This window comes from Chelonoidis abingdonii, chromosome 1, assembly GCF_003597395.2.
Source record: "Chelonoidis abingdonii isolate Lonesome George chromosome 1, CheloAbing_2.0, whole genome shotgun sequence".
NCBI classification, from domain to species: domain Eukaryota; kingdom Metazoa; phylum Chordata; order Testudines; family Testudinidae; genus Chelonoidis; species Chelonoidis abingdonii.
In genome coordinates, this window is record NC_133769.1 from 292203584 (window position 1) to 292222396 (window position 18813).

Here is an 18813-nt window from a genome sequence, read left to right on the forward strand (position 1 = left end):
AATTGTTCTGCTGCAGGGCGGAGTTCGGCGACAGCCCCTACATGTAGCATACACCCCTTCTGATTCTGTGACTGTACTGCCTGAATTCTGGAGTCTCATACAAGAAGTTTAAACGTGTGTGAGAAGAAATGCCCTGTCACCCCGGGAGCGCCGCCAGAACCGGAAGGGTGAAAGGACACAGGGTGGGAGGAACAGGCCAGGCGCCCCGCGAGACAGGCTGAGCCAGACATACAACAACAACTCCCGGACAAACGGCCCAGAATCCTAGCTCCGCGCGATCGCCCCCTCCTGGGTAGCGTAGTTGGTGCCGACCCCACCCCCTTGCGCTTGAGTTTAACGCCATAACGAGCAACCAATGAGAGCTCGGGAGCGGGGCGGATCAAGGGCCCAGCAGCCGATAAGCGCGAAGTGTGGCGGAAGGTGGCTGATGATTGGACAGTGGAGGTGGGTCTGTAGGTGCCAGCCAATGAGGGTGGCCGCTCGCGGGTGTTAGCGGAAGCAGCCTGGCAGGGTCGCTGGGCGGCTGGCGGAAGGATGGCAGCCAGAGCTGCCGTGGTGGGTGCGCGGTCCCTGGAGCCTCTTGGTGAGAGAGAGAGAGAGAGGGGTGTGAGGCACGTTTATGGGTGGAGGTGCTCTGAGGGCTGGGAAGAGATTGATGGGATGCGTGTAGGGAGGGAGGAGTTGCTGGGGCAAAAGGGAAGGGGAGCACGGGGCAGTGGGGTGCTAGATGGGGGCAACGGGGAGGGAGTTAGGGTGGTATATGGAGGGGGAGTTGGATGGGGCACAAGGTGGAGATGGGGCTGGAGTTTTGTGTACACACACACGAGACTATCTCTGAGCTTGCCATTATGTGGCTATCACTTCTTTGAAGAAATCGAATAATTTTGGATTCCAATTTTTAACAGTGAGTGTAATTAACCATTAGAACAATTTACCTAGTGAGGTGGTAGATTCTCAGTCTTTCAATCAGGACTGACTTTAAAAAAAAAAAAAAAAAAAAGAAGTGCTGTAGCCTAAATGCAAGGTATTGGCTTAATGCAGATATACCAGATAATGTTCTGAGAGTTATGCAGAAAATCAGTCTAGAGATCATAATGGTTCTTTCTGACCTTAAAATCTATGTTTCTATGGATGCATTTATTAAATTTTACCTTTAATGCTGTCATTAGGTTTTTTTGATTAGGGTTAGTTTTTCTGTTGAAGCAGAAATCTGGCGATCAACTCCTGTATCTTGACCGAAGATCTTGTTTAAAATGCAAACATTGTCAATGCAGAGAGGCTGACCTGAGAGTCTTCCCATGAGCTGAAAGGATTTTTTTTTTTTTAAGGACTCACAGCTAATTAATAATATTTATATTTTTTTAGACTTTGGCAGTACTGCTGATATTATTAAACTAATACCTAAGGATCTATTTGCTGAGCTAGTAAGTAATATTTCTATCTTTATTTCTTATGCTTTTGTGTAGTGTAAAATGTTTGAAGTAATGGTTATGTTACCAGCTGTTTGAGTGCAAATTTCCCTGATAGGGTAATAGTAATGTACCCTACCTTTACGTAAGTGGAACCCATCCTCTAGTGTTTAGTGAGAGAAATTTTGTATTTTTACAAAATACTGATTTTTGCTTTTGAGGAACACAGGAACAGCTACAGAAACAATCCCTTTCATGTTTTCTATGAAACCATGAAAAATGCACCCTTAGTGCTGGATTGTATCACTTAGTCACAGCTCTGTGTTGTAAGCAGTGCAAAGCAGGTAGGCTAGTGGTTTAAAAATTTTGAACATGTATTTTCACTCTTGTGGGTTTGATGGTATTTAAATGTAGTTTTAGTAGCTGCCACTGACTTAATACATCCTGTTCCTCTTTACTCGGTATATATGTAAAGTGGTGTAGCAGACTATTTGTATATTGCCACAATAAGCTTGTTCACTGGGCCACTGTGTATTGAAATCACATGACTCCAGGTGTACACCCTCTGTACAGATATTTTTAAAACATGATATTTTAATAATTTCACTAGTGATTGGCTGTTCATGTAACTTTTTTTTTTTTGTAGTGTGAGCGAATTATTCAGCATCTTCATGGTCAGAGCCCAGGTGTAGATACAGTAGAACTATGCCAGGTAAGTTTTATGATTAGTGGTCATCCAAAAACAGATCACTTACATTCATCATATATTACATGTCACGTGAATTATAGAATGTTTCTAAGACTTAGATTTGTTTGTGTTCAACCATTCTATTTCTAGAGATTTCAAACAGCTGGAGTTGAAATTAATGTTGCTGACCTGGCAGAGATAATTAATGTTGTTTCCTTTTTATTCGGGTAAGCAAGAACCCATCCTCCTTACATCTCTTTTAATTTTATTCTTTCTTTATAGAATAAAAAAGGGGGAGTGGGGTCATAAAAGGTGGATGGGTATAAATTAAGGCTGAGGAGGAGCCAGAAAATTTTGACTTTGAGTATGTGAGAGGATCTAAAGGAGTTTGAAAACTTGTATTAACTTGTTTTTTTTAATTAATTCATAAATCAGAAACAAAAAATCTTTTTTTCCACTTAGAATTTTTATGCATATTAAAAATATATGGGATATACATAAATGAGAGGAAATTGCTCCCTTGTGGGGACCTTGCATGCAAATTCTTTGCAGAGTTTACTTTGGGGGAGATTAAGTAAAGTCCTTTGCAAAAAGAGTATGTAGGTTGCATTACACAATTACTATAATGTAAAATAATATTCATGAACAGAGAAAACTAATGGAAATGTTTGCCTATTTTAGAAAAAAACCCTGGATTTCTTGAGCATCACTCTTACAAAAACTACCGATCTTGTTTGTTTAAAATCTATCTACAGCACAGCGGCCAAAAACAACCTGTCTGCGGAAGAACTCTCCACTGGTCTGGGTAATGCAATGAGTACGCTGCCAAAACATGCCATTCAGGTTATTCGTCATATATGGAATGAACAGGGTAAATTTATCATTATGTCAGAAGATGCTAGAAATATGGCAACAGTGGGACAGGTAACTAGCTCAGACTTCTGATTCAATAGCATTAACTTTCCAAAAATGTCTACTTCATGGCGGATACTGCTGCAAAAGTGGCAAATAATATATTTAATGGACTGTTGGATGCCTGCACATTGTGATATTAGACCTGGCTAATACAGTCAAACCTCGCAAAATCACATATAACGCGATCGCAGGTTGGCTCCCGTTTAGGGTATAATACAGTACAGTACTGTACCTATGATCCCCCACGCCTTGGCTGGAGGAGAAGCCGCGGCTCCCCGCCTGCCGGGGACAGAGAACTCCAGGGCTGCGGGTGCCGGTGCTCTCTGTCCCTGGCAGGTGCGGGGCCGCGGCTTCTCTCTGGCTTCAAGATGAGGCGTGGCTCCCCGCCTGCTGGGGACAGAGAACTCCAGAGCTGCGGGCACCGGTGCTCTCTGTCGCTGGCAGGTGTGGGGCCGCGGCTTCTCTCCAGCTTCAAGAAGAGCTACGGCTCCCCGCCTGCTGGGGACAGAGAACTCCAGAGCTGCGGGCACCGGTGCTCTCTGTCGCTGGCAGGTGTGGGGCCGCGGCTTCTCTCCAGCTTCAAGAAGAGCTACGGCTCCCCGCCTGCTGGGGACAGAGAGAACTGGCATCCACAGCCCTAGAGTTCTCTGTCCCTGGCAGGCGGGGAGCCAGCTCCTCTACCCTTCAGGACACTAGGCAGTGCACGTCAATGTACCGCGTTGCGGACCACTGACAAACCCTGCTATACTGTGGTTCAAATATTTTTTCCAACAAGTTTAGAAGACTTCTATTAATACTGCATTTTCATTCTGACAACATAAATAGATTTCTACTTGAAGTTGTATATAGGTTTTAATTAAAATATATGTTATACCTTGAAAGAAGTGACTGGCATTAAACACACTTGGCACTTTTAATTACAAAAAAGTGTTGTCTGGATTCTCATACAATTAAAAGTGACAAAGTCTGTTCAAACTACGCTTCTCACAGTTGTTGGTGAGTTAAAACGGAGCTCTAATAGTTTAATTTCCATGAGTTTTAATAACATTTGTTATTACTTAGTGTATAGCACAATAAGAATCTGACATTCATAGAATCATAGAATCAAAAGGTTGGAAGGGACCTCATGAGGTCATCTAGTCCAACCCCCTGCTAAAGGCAGGACCATTTTCCCTAAATAATCCCAGCCAGGGTGCGGTACTTATGTACTTATGCAAAACATTCTGGTATGAATTCTTACGTGGGATCTTTATATAAACTGCTATGGTCATGTTATGGACTTTCATGCACAGAAATCAGTAATTCTGCCTCCTTAATGCAGATTTTCTGCTGCCAGTGCAATTTTTCATGGCAGGAGGATTTTACCCGCCCATCTTTAATTGAAAAAGAAAATTAAGGTAACATCACGCCTACGTCCCTGATGAGAGACACAAGACCTTGTACTAATACCTGTATGACATCTTTTTGCTATGGCTGTATTCTTTGTAATCTTCATGGCTTCATCAAGAATTTAGGAGGTAGTCTAGAGTTAGTTAAGAATACTTCTTTCAGAAACATATGCTGTGCATGAATATTTTAATGTGGGGGAGCCGTTGTGCACCAACAGCCACACAGATCTTGGCAGAAGAGGCACCTGTGTCTGATGGCAAAGAAATCTGAGACAACTAGGGGTTTCTTCTCTGTTGCAGCCATTGAGAAGTGATCCTGCTTCATCTGCCTGTTCTGCCATTGAGGTCTTATACTGGGTTGTGCTGAGTTAGGCTGCACTTTGTCTGGTACCTTGCCTTCGACTTTACTGCAATGAGTGACCCTACCAGGAGTACAGGACTCTCAACGCCATTGCTCTTAGGGTCTTATGTATAGGCAAGCTTCTCCACTATGTCAAGGTGGCAGCCCAAGGAGAAGATTTATTTACAAAAATATTGTACTTGTATTTTGGTGTATAGTATATAGAGCAGTATAAACAAATCATTGTATGAATTTTAGTTTGTACTGTACTGACTTGCTAGTGCTTTTTATGTAACCTGTTGTGAAACTAGGTAACTATTTAAATGAGTTGATGTACCCCCTGGAAGACCTCTGTGTACCCTGAGTATCGTATAGTGACTGTAGGATTGATTGGAAGTGTTTAAAAACAGTTTGATTGCTCTTTCTTTTCTGCAGATTATAGATATTCAGTGGAAACTGGGAATGGCAGTGAGCTCTGACAGCTGTAGGTCTCTAAAGTACCCTTACATTACAATGACACTAAAAGTGGCAGAGCCTTCGGGCCAGATAATGAGCAAGGCTTTTGAAATGACAATCCCACAGTTCCAGGTTTGTAATCCAGTTTTGTACTTCTCAAAAAGAGTTGCAAACAACACTGCTTTCTCAATAGAAATGCAAATGTTTACATGTAGGACTACACATTTCTGTGACATTTAATTACATATGTGGCAATGGAAAGATGAGATGTCTACATATGGTTCAGATTAAAACTCTATTTGCTTAAGCAACTGAACGCAAACATTGTTAATTTAATAAGAACTCTGACTTAAGAATTCCAAGTTTAAAATTGCTTTGCCCTTATCAAAACTATCCCATTCCAATGAGTAAAATTGTAACCAAAGACTACATGATCCGTTAGTATGTTAACTCACTTGATGATCTGTCTGGTTTGCTACCCAGCTGCCTCTCCTGCAATCACTGAGTGTGTTTTGAAGCTCAAGAGGTCCGCAGGACTGCTCCAGCCTTAAAAACTGAAATTTAAATTAAAGGCCAAAACGAACCTTTCAGAAAAAAATCTTTAATGCTTAGAGCAATAGTTAGTGCCAGCAGTCAGGTTGCTGGGAGTTTGGAGGGTTTTATGAGATCATCTAAAGTGGCCAAGGTCAAATGGGTAAGGACCTAGTGTGTGATAAATCCTTAACCTTAAAAATTGTTTTGCATTTCTTTAAGCTTGGGCCTAATAAGAGCTTTCTGGGTTCTTTTATGGTACTTAAAGAGGCAGAGGATTAGCTGCTCTTTAAGAGAGTTTAATCTGTGAGATGGTCCCAAATTTAAACATAACTGACTTGTACATAGTCCTCATGAAGTGGAATTGTCATTTAGTTATAAAAAAAAAAAAAAATTAAATTGCTAGAAGAGTTGCACTTCTTCAAAACAAACATGGATCTCCAAATCACTTGAATCATCATAGCTGAACGTACACTAACTTTTGGAACCATTTCTGACAGCAGCCGCTAATTAGGTCTCTTTTCCTGCTGCTCTCCCTTGCCCATGCAGTAAACATGGAGAAGTGAAAGTCGACTTCCACTTGGTTGAGCTTGCTGCAAGGGACTTCCTAATACTGAACAGCGACCTTTGTATGATTATATAACTTACATTTTACATGCTTACATTGATAAAAGTAAAAAAGTAGCACAAATCACTAAGAACAATGCCATTTAAAAAGTAGCACTTCACTCTGAGATAGGGGGATGTGTTGGTTTTTGTTACTAATGCTATAAATGGGGGCGGGGGAACAAGGATAGGGGGGCAGAGGGGTAAGGTGTCTGCTTGGTTTGTATATTTTGTGTATTTGGCAACAGCATATGTGTAGTTTTTGGTTTCACCGTGGTCTCCCATATAATCAGGTAGTCAGTCACATTCTCTTGCTTGATTGTGTGAGTCTTTCACACAACAACCAAGTAACGTAGTAGTAAAAAAATGTGGCTGTAAAGCCACAAAAATTGGCAGGTGTACTACTTGAAACATTGTTCTTAAATGACTAGTCAAGTTGATTTTGTTCCTCTAAGGTGCAAAAATCTTGGCTCTTGACATAAAATATTGAACACTCCTTTTTTTGCTGGCATTTGAGGACCTACTGTAACAGTCATTAATGAATGGTTTAATTTTGGTTTAATAGCAGTAATGATATTGTGGTTCCTTCCCCCCCCCCCCCCCCCCAAAAATGTTCCAGCTCTGATGCCCCACTATGTTCTTCTATTGCTATATCTTCTGTTCAGTCACAGCGTACTTGCACACCAATCCAATCATACTATTTCTCCCCCCCAACACACACACACCAGTCGTATGATTGGTGGTCTTTAATTCCTTTGCTTACAGTTGCAAAGTTGGGGGTGATGGTGAGAGCTTTTGTTCAGCTATCAGAGTTCAATTATGTTGAAGGGTCATTACATCCCCCTTTGTTTTGAAACTAAACTTCTACAACCCTAATGATAGATAAACCCATTAGTGAAAAATGTATTTAAAAAGGTAAGAGATGACTGGTGATTTTTCTGACTCTAGATCCACTAGTCTCTCAGTTCTGTAGATTGGAAACTATTTAATATATTGTTCAATTGCTATGTGAAAGGGACACTGTCAACTGAATATCTAGGTTATTTCAAACTAGGAATAAAAGTACTTTCAGGTACTACTCCTGCCAATTTCTGTGGTCTTACAACTTTTAAAACTTTTTTTTTTTTCTCGCCTGTTCCCAAAGACATCAGACAAAGCCACACAAATATGGCATTAGACTATAGTGAAAGTGACTTTACACAAAGTGCTGACTAATGCATAAAGCAAATTGGAATAAAGTTCTTATATTTCAGATACTATGATCTTAGGTGCTACTTGTAAACATAGAGAAAAAATTCCAACAAGAAGTTGTTGGCTTTAACTACAGTGCAAATTGTTAAAGTGCTGTTTAATATTGCATCTTCTTTTTCAGGACTTCTTCAGACATTTCAAGGAAATGGCAGCTGTTCTTGAAACAGTTTAAATACTTCAAAGACACACTTTACTTGATCCTAATAAGCCTTCCTATCTTGCACAAGTAATTGTGTTAATGTTTAAGTAAGGTATGTATTCTCATGGTCTTGTCAGAATATTTTCCAGTCGCTTCCTTTTTTTTTTTTTTTTTTTGGATCACACTGAAAGCTTTTTTTATGTAACTTTTCTTCTAAATATATGAAAGAACAAACTCTTGCAAGGTGGCAATCTGAGTAAAAGTCTATTTAGCTCTATTCAGGTAGAAGATTGTGCTACGCAGCTAAGGACATGGCACAACCTCAAACTTTTCCTACTGTTCAGCAGCAGAAGCTATATACCATATATAAGCTCTGCAATGTGGAAACACCCGTGAAAATGCTAACTGAGGAAACTACTGGAAGAAGCATAAACCCAATGTTTACACTTTTCTCTAAAATCATGCCATTGATGTGCACATGGAATCAATTATATCATTAGCTATGTAGAGTACATAAAATTACAGTCAGCAAGCATACTGTTAGCCATGAAGAATAGTGTCGTCACTGAACTGATAAATTCCAGTTATATCAAGTAGGTTGGAAGCCTAACTTTTACTCCCTTTTGTTAATTACTGGAGAACATCTTCCATCATTCTATTTAATTATTGTTACTTCAGTGTAAGATTAGTATCACTGAAATATTTCCATAAATCTGGATTTACCATCTCTCCTATTGCAGTAAATATCTCTAGTAACAAAGATCTAAAATCTTAGTTCTGTGCAGGGAAGTTAACATTGACTAAGCAGAATTTATAGGTAAGTTTAAATTTTAAAAGTGAACGTGCGTTCAAAAAATAGCAAATAGATACAGTTGATGGCACATTATTTTGTTGCATATAGAACATTATGTATGTTCTATAGTAAATCCAACTTTAAACTTGTGGCATTTACTTACTATTCTGATTTTTGTTTCCTAATTAAACTGGAAGTTCGATGCAGTTGCATCAGTTGGTATTCTGAACTGGAAATTTGAAGTCAAGAAAGGTCATCCTGAGCTAAACACATCACTTACGACAATATTAAGAGTCTGATAGTCTCTTAGCTTCAGTACACCTCTACCCCGATATAACGTCACCCGATATAACGTCACCCAATATAACATGAATTTGGATATAATGTGGTAAAGCAGTGCTCCGGGAGGCAGGGCTGCTCGCTCTGGCAGATCAAATCAAATTCGATATAACGCGGTAAGATTTTTTTGGCTCCTGAGGACAGCGCTATATTGAGGTAGAGGTGTACTTTCTCTGGTAGGAGTCCACAGGACTGCATTGCTGTCTGTCCAGAGACTGGTTGTCCTGTTGGTCAGGAGTAAAATTCTGACTTAGTGGCCATCTGTGATCAAGAATGAGGGTTAACTTCAAATATGGAATAATTCAGCTTTCCATTTTTGAGTGTCTTCATATAAACAGAATAATTTAAAATGGAAGATTACAACTAAATGGAATTAGACATACTGAAAACAAAATATTCTGACATAATAAGTATGCTGCTGGTGTTCAAATCAGATCATGCTTTACTTGTGCAGTGGAGCAAATAAGTCCTGTATGAAAACAGAATGGAGGAGGGTTACCTGACTCAGGCTTAGTCTTGATGATTAGACTAGATTAAAATAGGCTGAGGCAAGCAATGGGGGAAAAAAAATTGGCAACAGTCATCTATGTGCTACTGACAGAGGGGCTGCATCCACCATTTGACCTACTTTCGCAATATTGAAGGTGGTTGGAACAAGAGCTGCTTTTAGAAGATCAAGTAGCAGTGGCTAGAAGAGTTCAAGCTCTTCTTTCTGATGCAGCTTTTGCTATCCTGATCGCTGCCTTTTGTCACCTCAGGACAATATGATTGCAGTGCACTCTGTGTTGTGGGTGCACTCTGGAACCATTCAAACTCAAGGCTGTGCAGAGTGTGTCTGCTCCTTTGAGCATAGTGCAGGGAGTATAGCACCAATACTCAAGAGTTGCACTGGATTCCAAATGAACTGAAAGATGATGGGTTTAACCTTTTAAAACTAAATAGTTTGGGACCTTACTTGAGGGACTGTCTGTGCAGTTCAGATCAGTAGGCATACACATGTGGCATTTGATGGATCTGAAAATGAGGAGGCTGCTTGCATGGCCTCTAGAATGTACATCCTACTTCATTCTGCCAGAACCTGGGTGGGCATACTACAAAGCCCACTTTTTATGAGCATTCAGGGAGATGGTACAGAGAGTCTCATCACGTGGTCAGTTGAAGGACATCTAAAAGAGCCTAAATTGGTGTTTGTAATTGGAACCTATTTTATTTTTTAGGTAACTGCATTTAAGAGTTTTGGGAACTGTTCTTAGACATGTGTTTTATTTTACTTTTCTGTCACCTATGCACAAGTAAAAAGTTGAACCAAAAATTTTGGGGTGACACTTGATACTTAAATTGCTGTTACAAACTCTAGTCAGACTTTGTATAGCTGACAATGTTTGTGCTGACATTGGAACATGAGTGGAGAAAAGACACTTTAGTTATTGATGCCTTTTTGTCCAGAAACATTAAACTAGCATTAATAGCAGCTTGTCCAAGTGAAGATTGAGAGATTTGGTTACCAGTTCTGTTTACCTCTCTTCAAGATGTGGCAGACCTGTGCAATTGGAGCAATTTGCAGCAACTCTATTTCCAGTAGAGACAGGGAAGTGTTAGTACCATTATACAAGGCACTGATGAAACATCATTGGGAATACCATGCACAATTCTGTTCTCCCATGTTTAAGAAAGAAATGAGTTCAAACTGGAACAGATGCAGAGAAGGGCTTATAGGATGATCAGAGGAATAGAAAACCTGCCTTGAGAGGAGACTTAGAGATTGGCTTGTTTAGCTTTCCCAAAAGAAGGCTGAGGGGAGATATGATTGCTCTCTGTAAGTACGTTGCAGGGATAATTACCGGGGGAGAGAGAAGAGTTATTTAGCCAATGCTGACACAGGAACAAATGGATATAAACTGGCCAACAACTTTAGGCTCAAAATTAGGCGAAGGTTTCTAACCATCAGAGGACTAGCGTCTGGAATAGCCTTCCAAGAAGACTAGTGGGGGCAAAACTAACAGGCTTCAAGGCCGAGCTTGATAAGTTCATGGAAGTGATGGGATGATAAAGTTGTCCACAATGACGTGGTCCATTGGTGACTGCCAGTAGCAAAAAATCCCCAACAGCTGAATTTGGGACACTAGATGGGGAGGGCTCTGAGTTATTACAGAGAATTCTTTCCCAGGTATCTGACTGGTGGGTCTTGCCTACAAATGCAGGGTCTAACTTATTGCCATATTTGGATTGGAAAGGAATTTTCCCCTGGGTCAGATTGACACAGACCCTGGGTTTTTTTCACTTTCCTCTGCAGCATGGGCCATGGGTCACTTGCAGGTTTAAACTAGGGAATTCTGTATAACTTGAAGTCTTTAAACCATGATTTGAAGACTTCAGTAAGTCCTGGTCTACACTTTGGGGGGTGAGGGGGCGAGAATAGCATAGCTGAAGTCGACGTATCTTAGATCGACTTGGATAGACTTACTTCGTGTCCTCGCGGCACGGGATTGACGGCCGCCACTCCCCCCTCGACTCTGCTTCCGCCTCTTACCCTGGTGAAGTTCCAGAGTTGATGGGGAGCGCGTTTGGAGATCGATGTATCGTGTCTCAGCTAGACGTGATACATCAATTCCCCGATGGATCGATCCAGCGGGTAGTGTAGACATACCCTTACTCAGCCAGAGTTTAGAGGTTATATTTCAGGAGTGGGTGGATGAAGTTCTGTGCCTGCAATGTGCAGGTCAGACTAGATGATCATGATTGTCCCTTCTGACCTTAAAGTCTGAGTCTAAAACTGTCACGTTATGACAACCTCAGACCGTAATGCCAGAAACATTAATGAATACTTTGTGAAATGTCCCTGCATGCCAGGGTATTGAAACTTGCTGGAAGAACCCCGGAAGCCTGTGTTTGGTATGATTGTTCTGATAAATCTCAGTGAACGCCTTTTTGATTTATATTGTTTTAAATAGATGGTGATTGAAAGTTGGCTATTGAGGCAAATTCCAGATGTTTTATTCAGCATTAAACAATGGAGCAATTAAATAATTAAAATTGTTTTAGAAATTGAATTGTGTGAAATAGCGATACTCGCAAGTTAGACAAAAGCAACTTTTTACTATTGTGTCTGTGGAACCAGATTTGTAGCAAAATAAGGAATCCCATCTTGTCTTTAATATTACTTTCCATTTTAATAGAGATTTCTATACCATGCATATTTTTGTATGTTTACAAACTAAGTTATTAAATATTTGGATAACAGATTTTAAATTGGTCTATATTTGTTCATGACAGTGGTTATTTAAATTTGTTGCATGAAAGTCTATCCTGACTCCTTTGAGGAGACACACTTTTTTTTTTTTTTTTTTTTATTAATAGAACAAGACAGGTAGTCTTCTAACTAAACTTCTTTCCATACTGAATTAGGTAAAACTTGCCAAATTCTTCCATCTGTTTATCTTGCTGATCACACACTGAAATGATTAGGGCAATGGAATTCAAAGTTAAATTACAAAGACTACAAGGATTATTTACACCACTGAGAAATAAATACATTGGAAATGCACTATGTGAGGTTGGAAAATGATATAGGCACAGATTCTGTGGGTGCTTCGGGGCTGGAGCACCCATGGGGAAAAAAATAATGGGTGGGTCGCACCTACCAAGAGCACCCCCCATCAGCTTCTCTTTCCCTCCCCCACCCATGCCTCACACCCACTGGTAGGCCCCACCAACCAACACCTCCCCCTCCCTCTAGGTGCCTCCTGCCCACTGCGATCAGCTATTCAGGGGTGTGCAGGAGGTGCTTGAAGGGAGGAGTAGGAGTGGGGGACAGAAAGGTGGGGGCTTGGGGGAAGCATGGCGTGGGGGTGGGGCATGAGGCAGAGCAGGGGTCGAGAACACCCTCCTCTCTCCCGCCTCCCCCACCCCCGGCTACTAAGAAAGAAAGCACCTCTGGAAAAGGGGGAGGCATAGGAGACCTAAATGAACAGTGTCTGCATTTAAAGATTTATTATTACTTTTTAATTGGACCTGAATAAAAGACCACATTAGCATTGCTCAATTCTTGTCTGACTTTAACGTTTTGTAGGGGAGGGCAGGGAATATCAGTCTTACACAAAAAACAGGAAGTCAAAGAGTACTGAAAGAAATGTGGTTGGGTGGAGGAAGAGAAACGTTGCTATTGTAAAGAAAGTAAACAATGTTCCGTCTTCATAGTACTACCACACTTGCAAACTTTTGTTGGACAGTGAGGATATTTTTCCAAATAGCATACACATTAAGGCCTAGATTACCCTTCTTCCTACTTGTTCCTGTGCATGTCCCAGTTTCATCCAGTCATGGCCAAAGCAAAAATATGGCTCCATTTGGTGTTAGTCAAGATCCCTAAAATTGCATTGTCTTTCTTTCTAAATTGCATTGTGAACACATAGTTATATATTTGAAATCGCTCCTGGCTTTTTTTTTCTCTTTCCAAGTTTCTCCTGCTGCTTGAATGACTTCTGGATTATTTTTCTTCAGAAGTACTAGTTTGTATTTTATCCTCAAAGTTTGATAAACTTTTCTGCTCATATATTCTAACCGTTCTAGTTCTCTTTAATTTCTCTTTCCTGATACTAATATGAAAGACCATTTCTAATCTTTTGCATAGGAGTGCAGAGTTCTTCTAGTTATCCGCTGTAACTTCAGCTAGTAGAGCCCAGATCCATAAAAGTACTTTGCTGATGAAGAGAAGGAATTTAAACTGGGATCGGTGGTGCGTTAATTACTGGATTGTAGCATGTTCTGATATGGGTGCCTTTCAGTCTTTCCTACTGAAGTTGTTCTATTCCAGTTAAATCTTTTAATAATTAAATAGGCTACAGAGAGTGAGAATGACTCTACAGTCCAGTGGTTAAAGCACTCACCTGAGCAGTGGCAATTCCTGTTCAAATCCTTCTCCTCAGGCAGAGGGGGGACTTGAACTGTCTGTTGTTACCTTTCATTTACAGTCCTTCAGCCATTTTCCATCTATGTGGTAATGTGTATCCTAATCAATTTCATTTAATTTTGAGTCAGATGTCAGGAGATCTACCACATACTTTACTAAAAGCAAAATAGTGAAATCTGTGTTGCTACCACACATTCTCTTAAATAAAAAAGCAATTATGTCTGGGAAGACTTGTTCTTAAGGAAGCTAATCTACTTAGTATTTTTGACGCTAATGGTCTAGAAATTCAGATTTTTATCATGTTCTAAGTATGTTTCAGGTTACTTTGAGGGATTGAGATAAAACTTTGTGGAGGGTAACTTCTAGAATCACTTTCTCTCCTTAGAAGATTGACACCACTTCCTCTTCAGTCTTTTAAAAAATCTTTCGTTCTCTAGGACTTTTCAAAAAACAGTCAATGATTCAATTAGGCTATTGGCTAATGAGTGTAACCCTGGATGTGTGTTCTCTGGACCCACTGGTTTATATTCCCTTACCTGTTCATTATAAAAATTTTACGTTTTGGAAGTTCTTACTTCCTAGCTGCCAATCTTCCCTTATTTTTCTTATTAAAGACACTTTAAAAGAAACTACTTCTGAATTACTACTTCCATTTCCCCCGCCCCTTTTTTAATGAGTCTTCTTACTGTCCAGTTCTACATTCTCTCCTTAAATTACAGTAGGTAAGATTTTAAAAAATGGGTGTCTAAAGAATTAAATCTTTATTTAGGCATCTAAGCGAGAGGCCTGATCTCAAAAAGCCTAAGCATCTAGAACAGGGTATCGGCAATCATTGGCACATGGCTTGCCAGGATAAACCCCCTAGCAGGCTGGTTTGTTTACCTGCTGCGTCTGCAGGTTCGGCCAATCCCAGCTCCCACTGGTCGCGGTTCACCGCTCGAGGCCAGTGGGGGCGACGGGAAGCGGCGCAGGCTAAGGGATGTGCTGGCCGCCACTTCTCACAGCCCCAATTGGCCTGGAGCAGCGAACCACAGCCAGTGGGAGCCATGATCAGCTGAACCTGTGGATGCGGCAGGTAAACAAACCGGCCCGCCAGGGGGCTTACCTTGGCGAGCCGTGTGCCAAAGGTTGCCGATCCCTGATCTAGAAGGTCCCAAGGAAAGCAGTGAGGCTGCTAGCTGTGTGGACCTTGAGAAAACCAGGCTTCTTGTTTATGCTGAATATATGTTATGTTGAACAGTTTCTGATTTATATACTTCTGTTTGTTACCCGCTAAACAGAAATTGGGTTATAACCAAATTTTCTGTTGTAAGAGAACAGTTTTTAAGATCTAAGTTCATTATTTCAGCAGACTTCTCTCATTGAAGTCAGTGGCAAAAAATTGACACTGATTTTAATGGAAACAAGGTTGAGCCCTAATTTAGCAAATGGTTTACTAGTCTGCTCATAAAATTCTGGAACAAACTGCTTACCAATTGATCAATTGGAAATCAAAATATAGAAAGCCCATTTGGTCCATTTCATTAAGCAGCATTTGAATTAGAGCAGATATGTGCACTTGGTTAGCTGCCTGAAAAAATATTGCTGTTTAAAGGAATGACTGTCTCTGAATATGTCCATATTAAAGCCTCTTATAATACAGTGCAGTTTGAGAATATGCTGGCAGATTGTCCAAAATCTTTTTTTTTTTTTTTTTTTTTTTTTTAAGGCTCTAAGGCAGCGGTGGTGGGGAATATACTGCCTCTTGAACTGAGAGTCATGGGATACTCCTAAAGTTAATAGCTTTCAGCTGTTTGTCTCTTTGTGGGGGCTATTTAAAGGGCTGGGGCTCCAGCTGCCTCTGCCACCTCGGTCCTTTAAATAGCTGCTGGAGCCCCGCCACCCCCATGCATTCCCCAGGGCTCCTTCAGCTATTTAAAAGGTCCAGAGCGGGGTAGAAGCTGGGGAGCCCCGCGCCCTTTAAATAGCCCCCAAAGCCCTGGGATAGCAGAGGGCTTGGGGGCTATTTAAAGGGCTGGGGCTCCAGCTGCCTCTGCTGCATCCTCTGCCCTGCCCACACCAGCCCTGCCCACACCAGCCCCGCTCTCCCTGCCTGCAGCCAGCTCTGCACCCCGTGCCCACAGCCAGCCCCTGCCAAACCCCCTGCCCTGTCTCCAGTCAGCCCGACACACTGCTGCCCGCACCAGCTCTGCACACCCTGCCCTGTCTCCAGCCAACCCCTGCTTCACCCCCCTACCTGAAGCCAGCCAGCCAGGTTATCCTCCTCTGTCTCCAGCCACTGACCAACCCCTGCTGCACCCCCCACGGCCGCCTGAAGCAGCCGCCCGCAACCCCCTGTCTCCAACAAGCCCCGACACTTGTGCTCTGAGTCAGACCCTACTCCAGACGCCTGCCCGGTCCAACCAGTCCTTGTCCATGCTGCCTGCATTCAGGGCAGTAACCCTGCACACCCGGTTCAATGAGGGGGGCAGGGAGCAGCTGGGACCCACACATGTGCACACCTCCAGGGAGTGGTGGGGACCCACACATGTGAAAGAGCGGTCATTAATAACCAATCAACAGCATATATGATGCAATGTACATAATATATACTTTTATTATTTATATGGTTATGGAAAGTAAATAATAAAGAAATGAAAGGCTTTTTTTTCCATTTTTTTTTTTAAGTCATCCCTGCCAGGGCCCCGCTGAAAATGTTTGAATTGGGCCCCGCAGTTCCTAAAGCTGGCCCTGCTCCCGGGAGCCTCCTGCTTGCTGGGTGGGGAGGGAGGGGGGAGCAGAAGGGTGCTAATGTCTGGGTGTCCCCCTGTTTCTGCGTACCCCATCTCCAGAGAGCTGGGGGTGGGGGGACATGAAAGGGCTCAGGACAGAGGGAGCTTGCTAGCAGCAGCTACTGTCTCAACTTGCTGATCTGCTTAAAAAGGCAATGTACTTAGAGTGGTGTCAGTGTACTTAAGGGGGCAATGCGCATCTCTCGCTCTCTCTCTCTGACACAGGGTGTCTCTGTCTGCCATGCTGCCTCCTCTCTCCATTTGTGCTACCTTGTAGAGTGTGTGACTGCATTAACAAGGTGTTAACCCTTGAGGGCTCAGCCGAGTGCTAATTCATCATTCAGCCCTAAGGCATTCCCTGGGAAATACTCCACCCTCTGATTCCACCACCTCAGTCAAGCTTCACAATCAACATTGCTGTGTACAGTATTAAACTGTTTGTTTAAAACTCATTGTGTGTGTGTGTGTGTATATATATATATAAAAAAAAAATCTCGTCTGGTGAAAAAAATTTCCCTGGAACCTAGCGCCCCCTCCCGCCCCCATTTACATTAATTCTTATGGGGAAATTGGATTCACTTTAAGTTGCATTTTTCAGGAACATAACTACAATGTTAAATGAGGAGTTACTGTATTTATTAGCTTTTGCAGGTTTTCTAGTTACCTTTCCTGGTCAGGTAGCTGAGAATGGTACAGGGCAAACTCCATCCAGTTTCACCAGGCATCCTAGTAGATTCATCCCAGTACATGCATCTGACGAAGTGGGTATTCACCCATGAAAGCTCATGCTCCAAAACGTCTGTTAGTCTATAAGGTGCCACAGGACTCTTTGCTGCTTTTACAGTAAATTCTTGTTAAGAATGAGTGTCAGACTTCCCAAAACAGTCTATTACTATTACATAGAGATCGGCAACCTTGCACATGGCTCTCCCGGTAATTCCCTGCGGGCCGGCTGGTTTTTTACTGCTGTTCCAAGTGTCGGCATAGTCGGCTCCCACTGCTGCGATTCCTGTATAAGCCATGGGGGTGGCGGGAGTGGAGCCGCAATCTTGGCCTGCATGCTTACCGCAGCACCTTTACGGCTGGGACATGAACCGCGGCCAGTGGAGAGCGCGATCGGCGAACCTGCGGTAGCAGAGTAAACACCACCCAGGCCGCACGGGGACTCACCTGGCAAGCCATGTGCCAAAGGTTGCCGATCCCTGCTGTACATAATGGCATGTTGTAATGTAAAATGGAAATATTTTATTAACTTCATACTGTATGTGCAAAGGTCCAGTTAAGTAGCATACAATTTTGAAGCAATGAGTTTTAATACACTTTTTGATTTAAAAAAAAAAATGTGTGGGGGGGGAACCACTAGTTTTAGTCCACTTGCAGTGGCACTACATCATGTTATGGTAACAGTCACTAGGTGGTGCTGTTACACATAGTGTAAGAAATGTTTCTATGTAAATGAGTCTTTACTGTTGTGCTGGTGTTGCAGTGCAGTAGTCCTTTGAGAGATGCTATAGCAGACAATGGAGAGTTCACTCTTTATTCTTTATAGGTGGAGGCATTTCTTGAGATAGACTAGCTTCTTGGGAGGCTGAGTGGGGTTGGGCTGAGATTTCTGGGAGAAGGGATTGATTGCCTGCATGCTGTTTGTAATTACCTGTTACAAGACTAGTGTGCAGATGCAAATAAAGCAAGTTACATTTGAAATATACCCAGACTCCATGTCATTGATTTCTCCTCCATTAGGAAATTGTTCTGTAGGGATCCACAGTTCTGCTACTATTTGGCAAAGTTGATGTTAACAGTGGGTCACTGGTGTTGAAAGAAGGTATCACACTATTTATAAATGTCTGTCTTGGTGCTCCTTGTTTCTTCTGGGAGACTATTCCTCAGTCTAACAGATTATTTTTAGAATTTTTACCAATGTTCAACCTAAATTTCCCTTTGCTTGGTTTTATCCTATTCCATAGTTTTATCCCAAGTATACTAATACAAATAAACCCAAAACTACACAAGAGAACTACCTATCTTGTACGCCTGTGGGTCCTGCATTCTTCCAGGATTTTGTACCTACAGTATACCATATATGGATCACTTCTGAAGAAACCTATGTAAATGTTCCCTGTTGCTTACTTAAATTTATTTAAAATTCACACACACAATGTACAAATACTAATAAAAATTCAGTGCCTTGATAATAAAATAAATACTATGTATTGCAGTAAATGATATACTGTAACTTAAAATTATGTGTAACAATAGTTATGCAACATACCTGGCT

The 18813-nt window shown here is 41.7% G+C and overlaps 1 protein-coding gene across 1 annotated transcript; it reads left to right on the forward strand.

Annotated features, from left to right (window-relative positions):
• The first annotated feature begins 500 nt into the window (after positions 1 to 500).
• COMMD6 (COMM domain containing 6) lies at positions 501 to 12104 on the forward strand. Its single transcript, XM_032799898.2, has 7 exons — positions 501 to 583; positions 1366 to 1424; positions 2056 to 2121; positions 2248 to 2324; positions 2853 to 3021; positions 5176 to 5328; positions 7706 to 12104. The coding sequence occupies exons 1-7, from the start codon at positions 535 to 537 to the stop codon at positions 7754 to 7756; spliced, it is 624 nt and encodes a 207-aa protein (XP_032655789.1). The 5' UTR covers positions 501 to 534; the 3' UTR covers positions 7757 to 12104.
• Positions 12105 to 18813: the final 6709 nt, after the last annotated feature.

Coding starts and splice junctions, on each gene's coding strand:
- COMMD6 (XM_032799898.2), top strand. CDS start 535: ATGGCAGCCAGAGCTGCCGTGGTGGGTGCGCGGTCCCTGGAGCCTCTT. Junction 1,425..2,055: donor AGGATCTATTTGCTGAGCTA/GTAAGTAATATT, acceptor TTTTTTTTGTAG/TGTGAGCGAATTATTCAGCA. Junction 5,329..7,705: donor TGACAATCCCACAGTTCCAG/GTTTGTAATCCA, acceptor CTTCTTTTTCAG/GACTTCTTCAGACATTTCAA.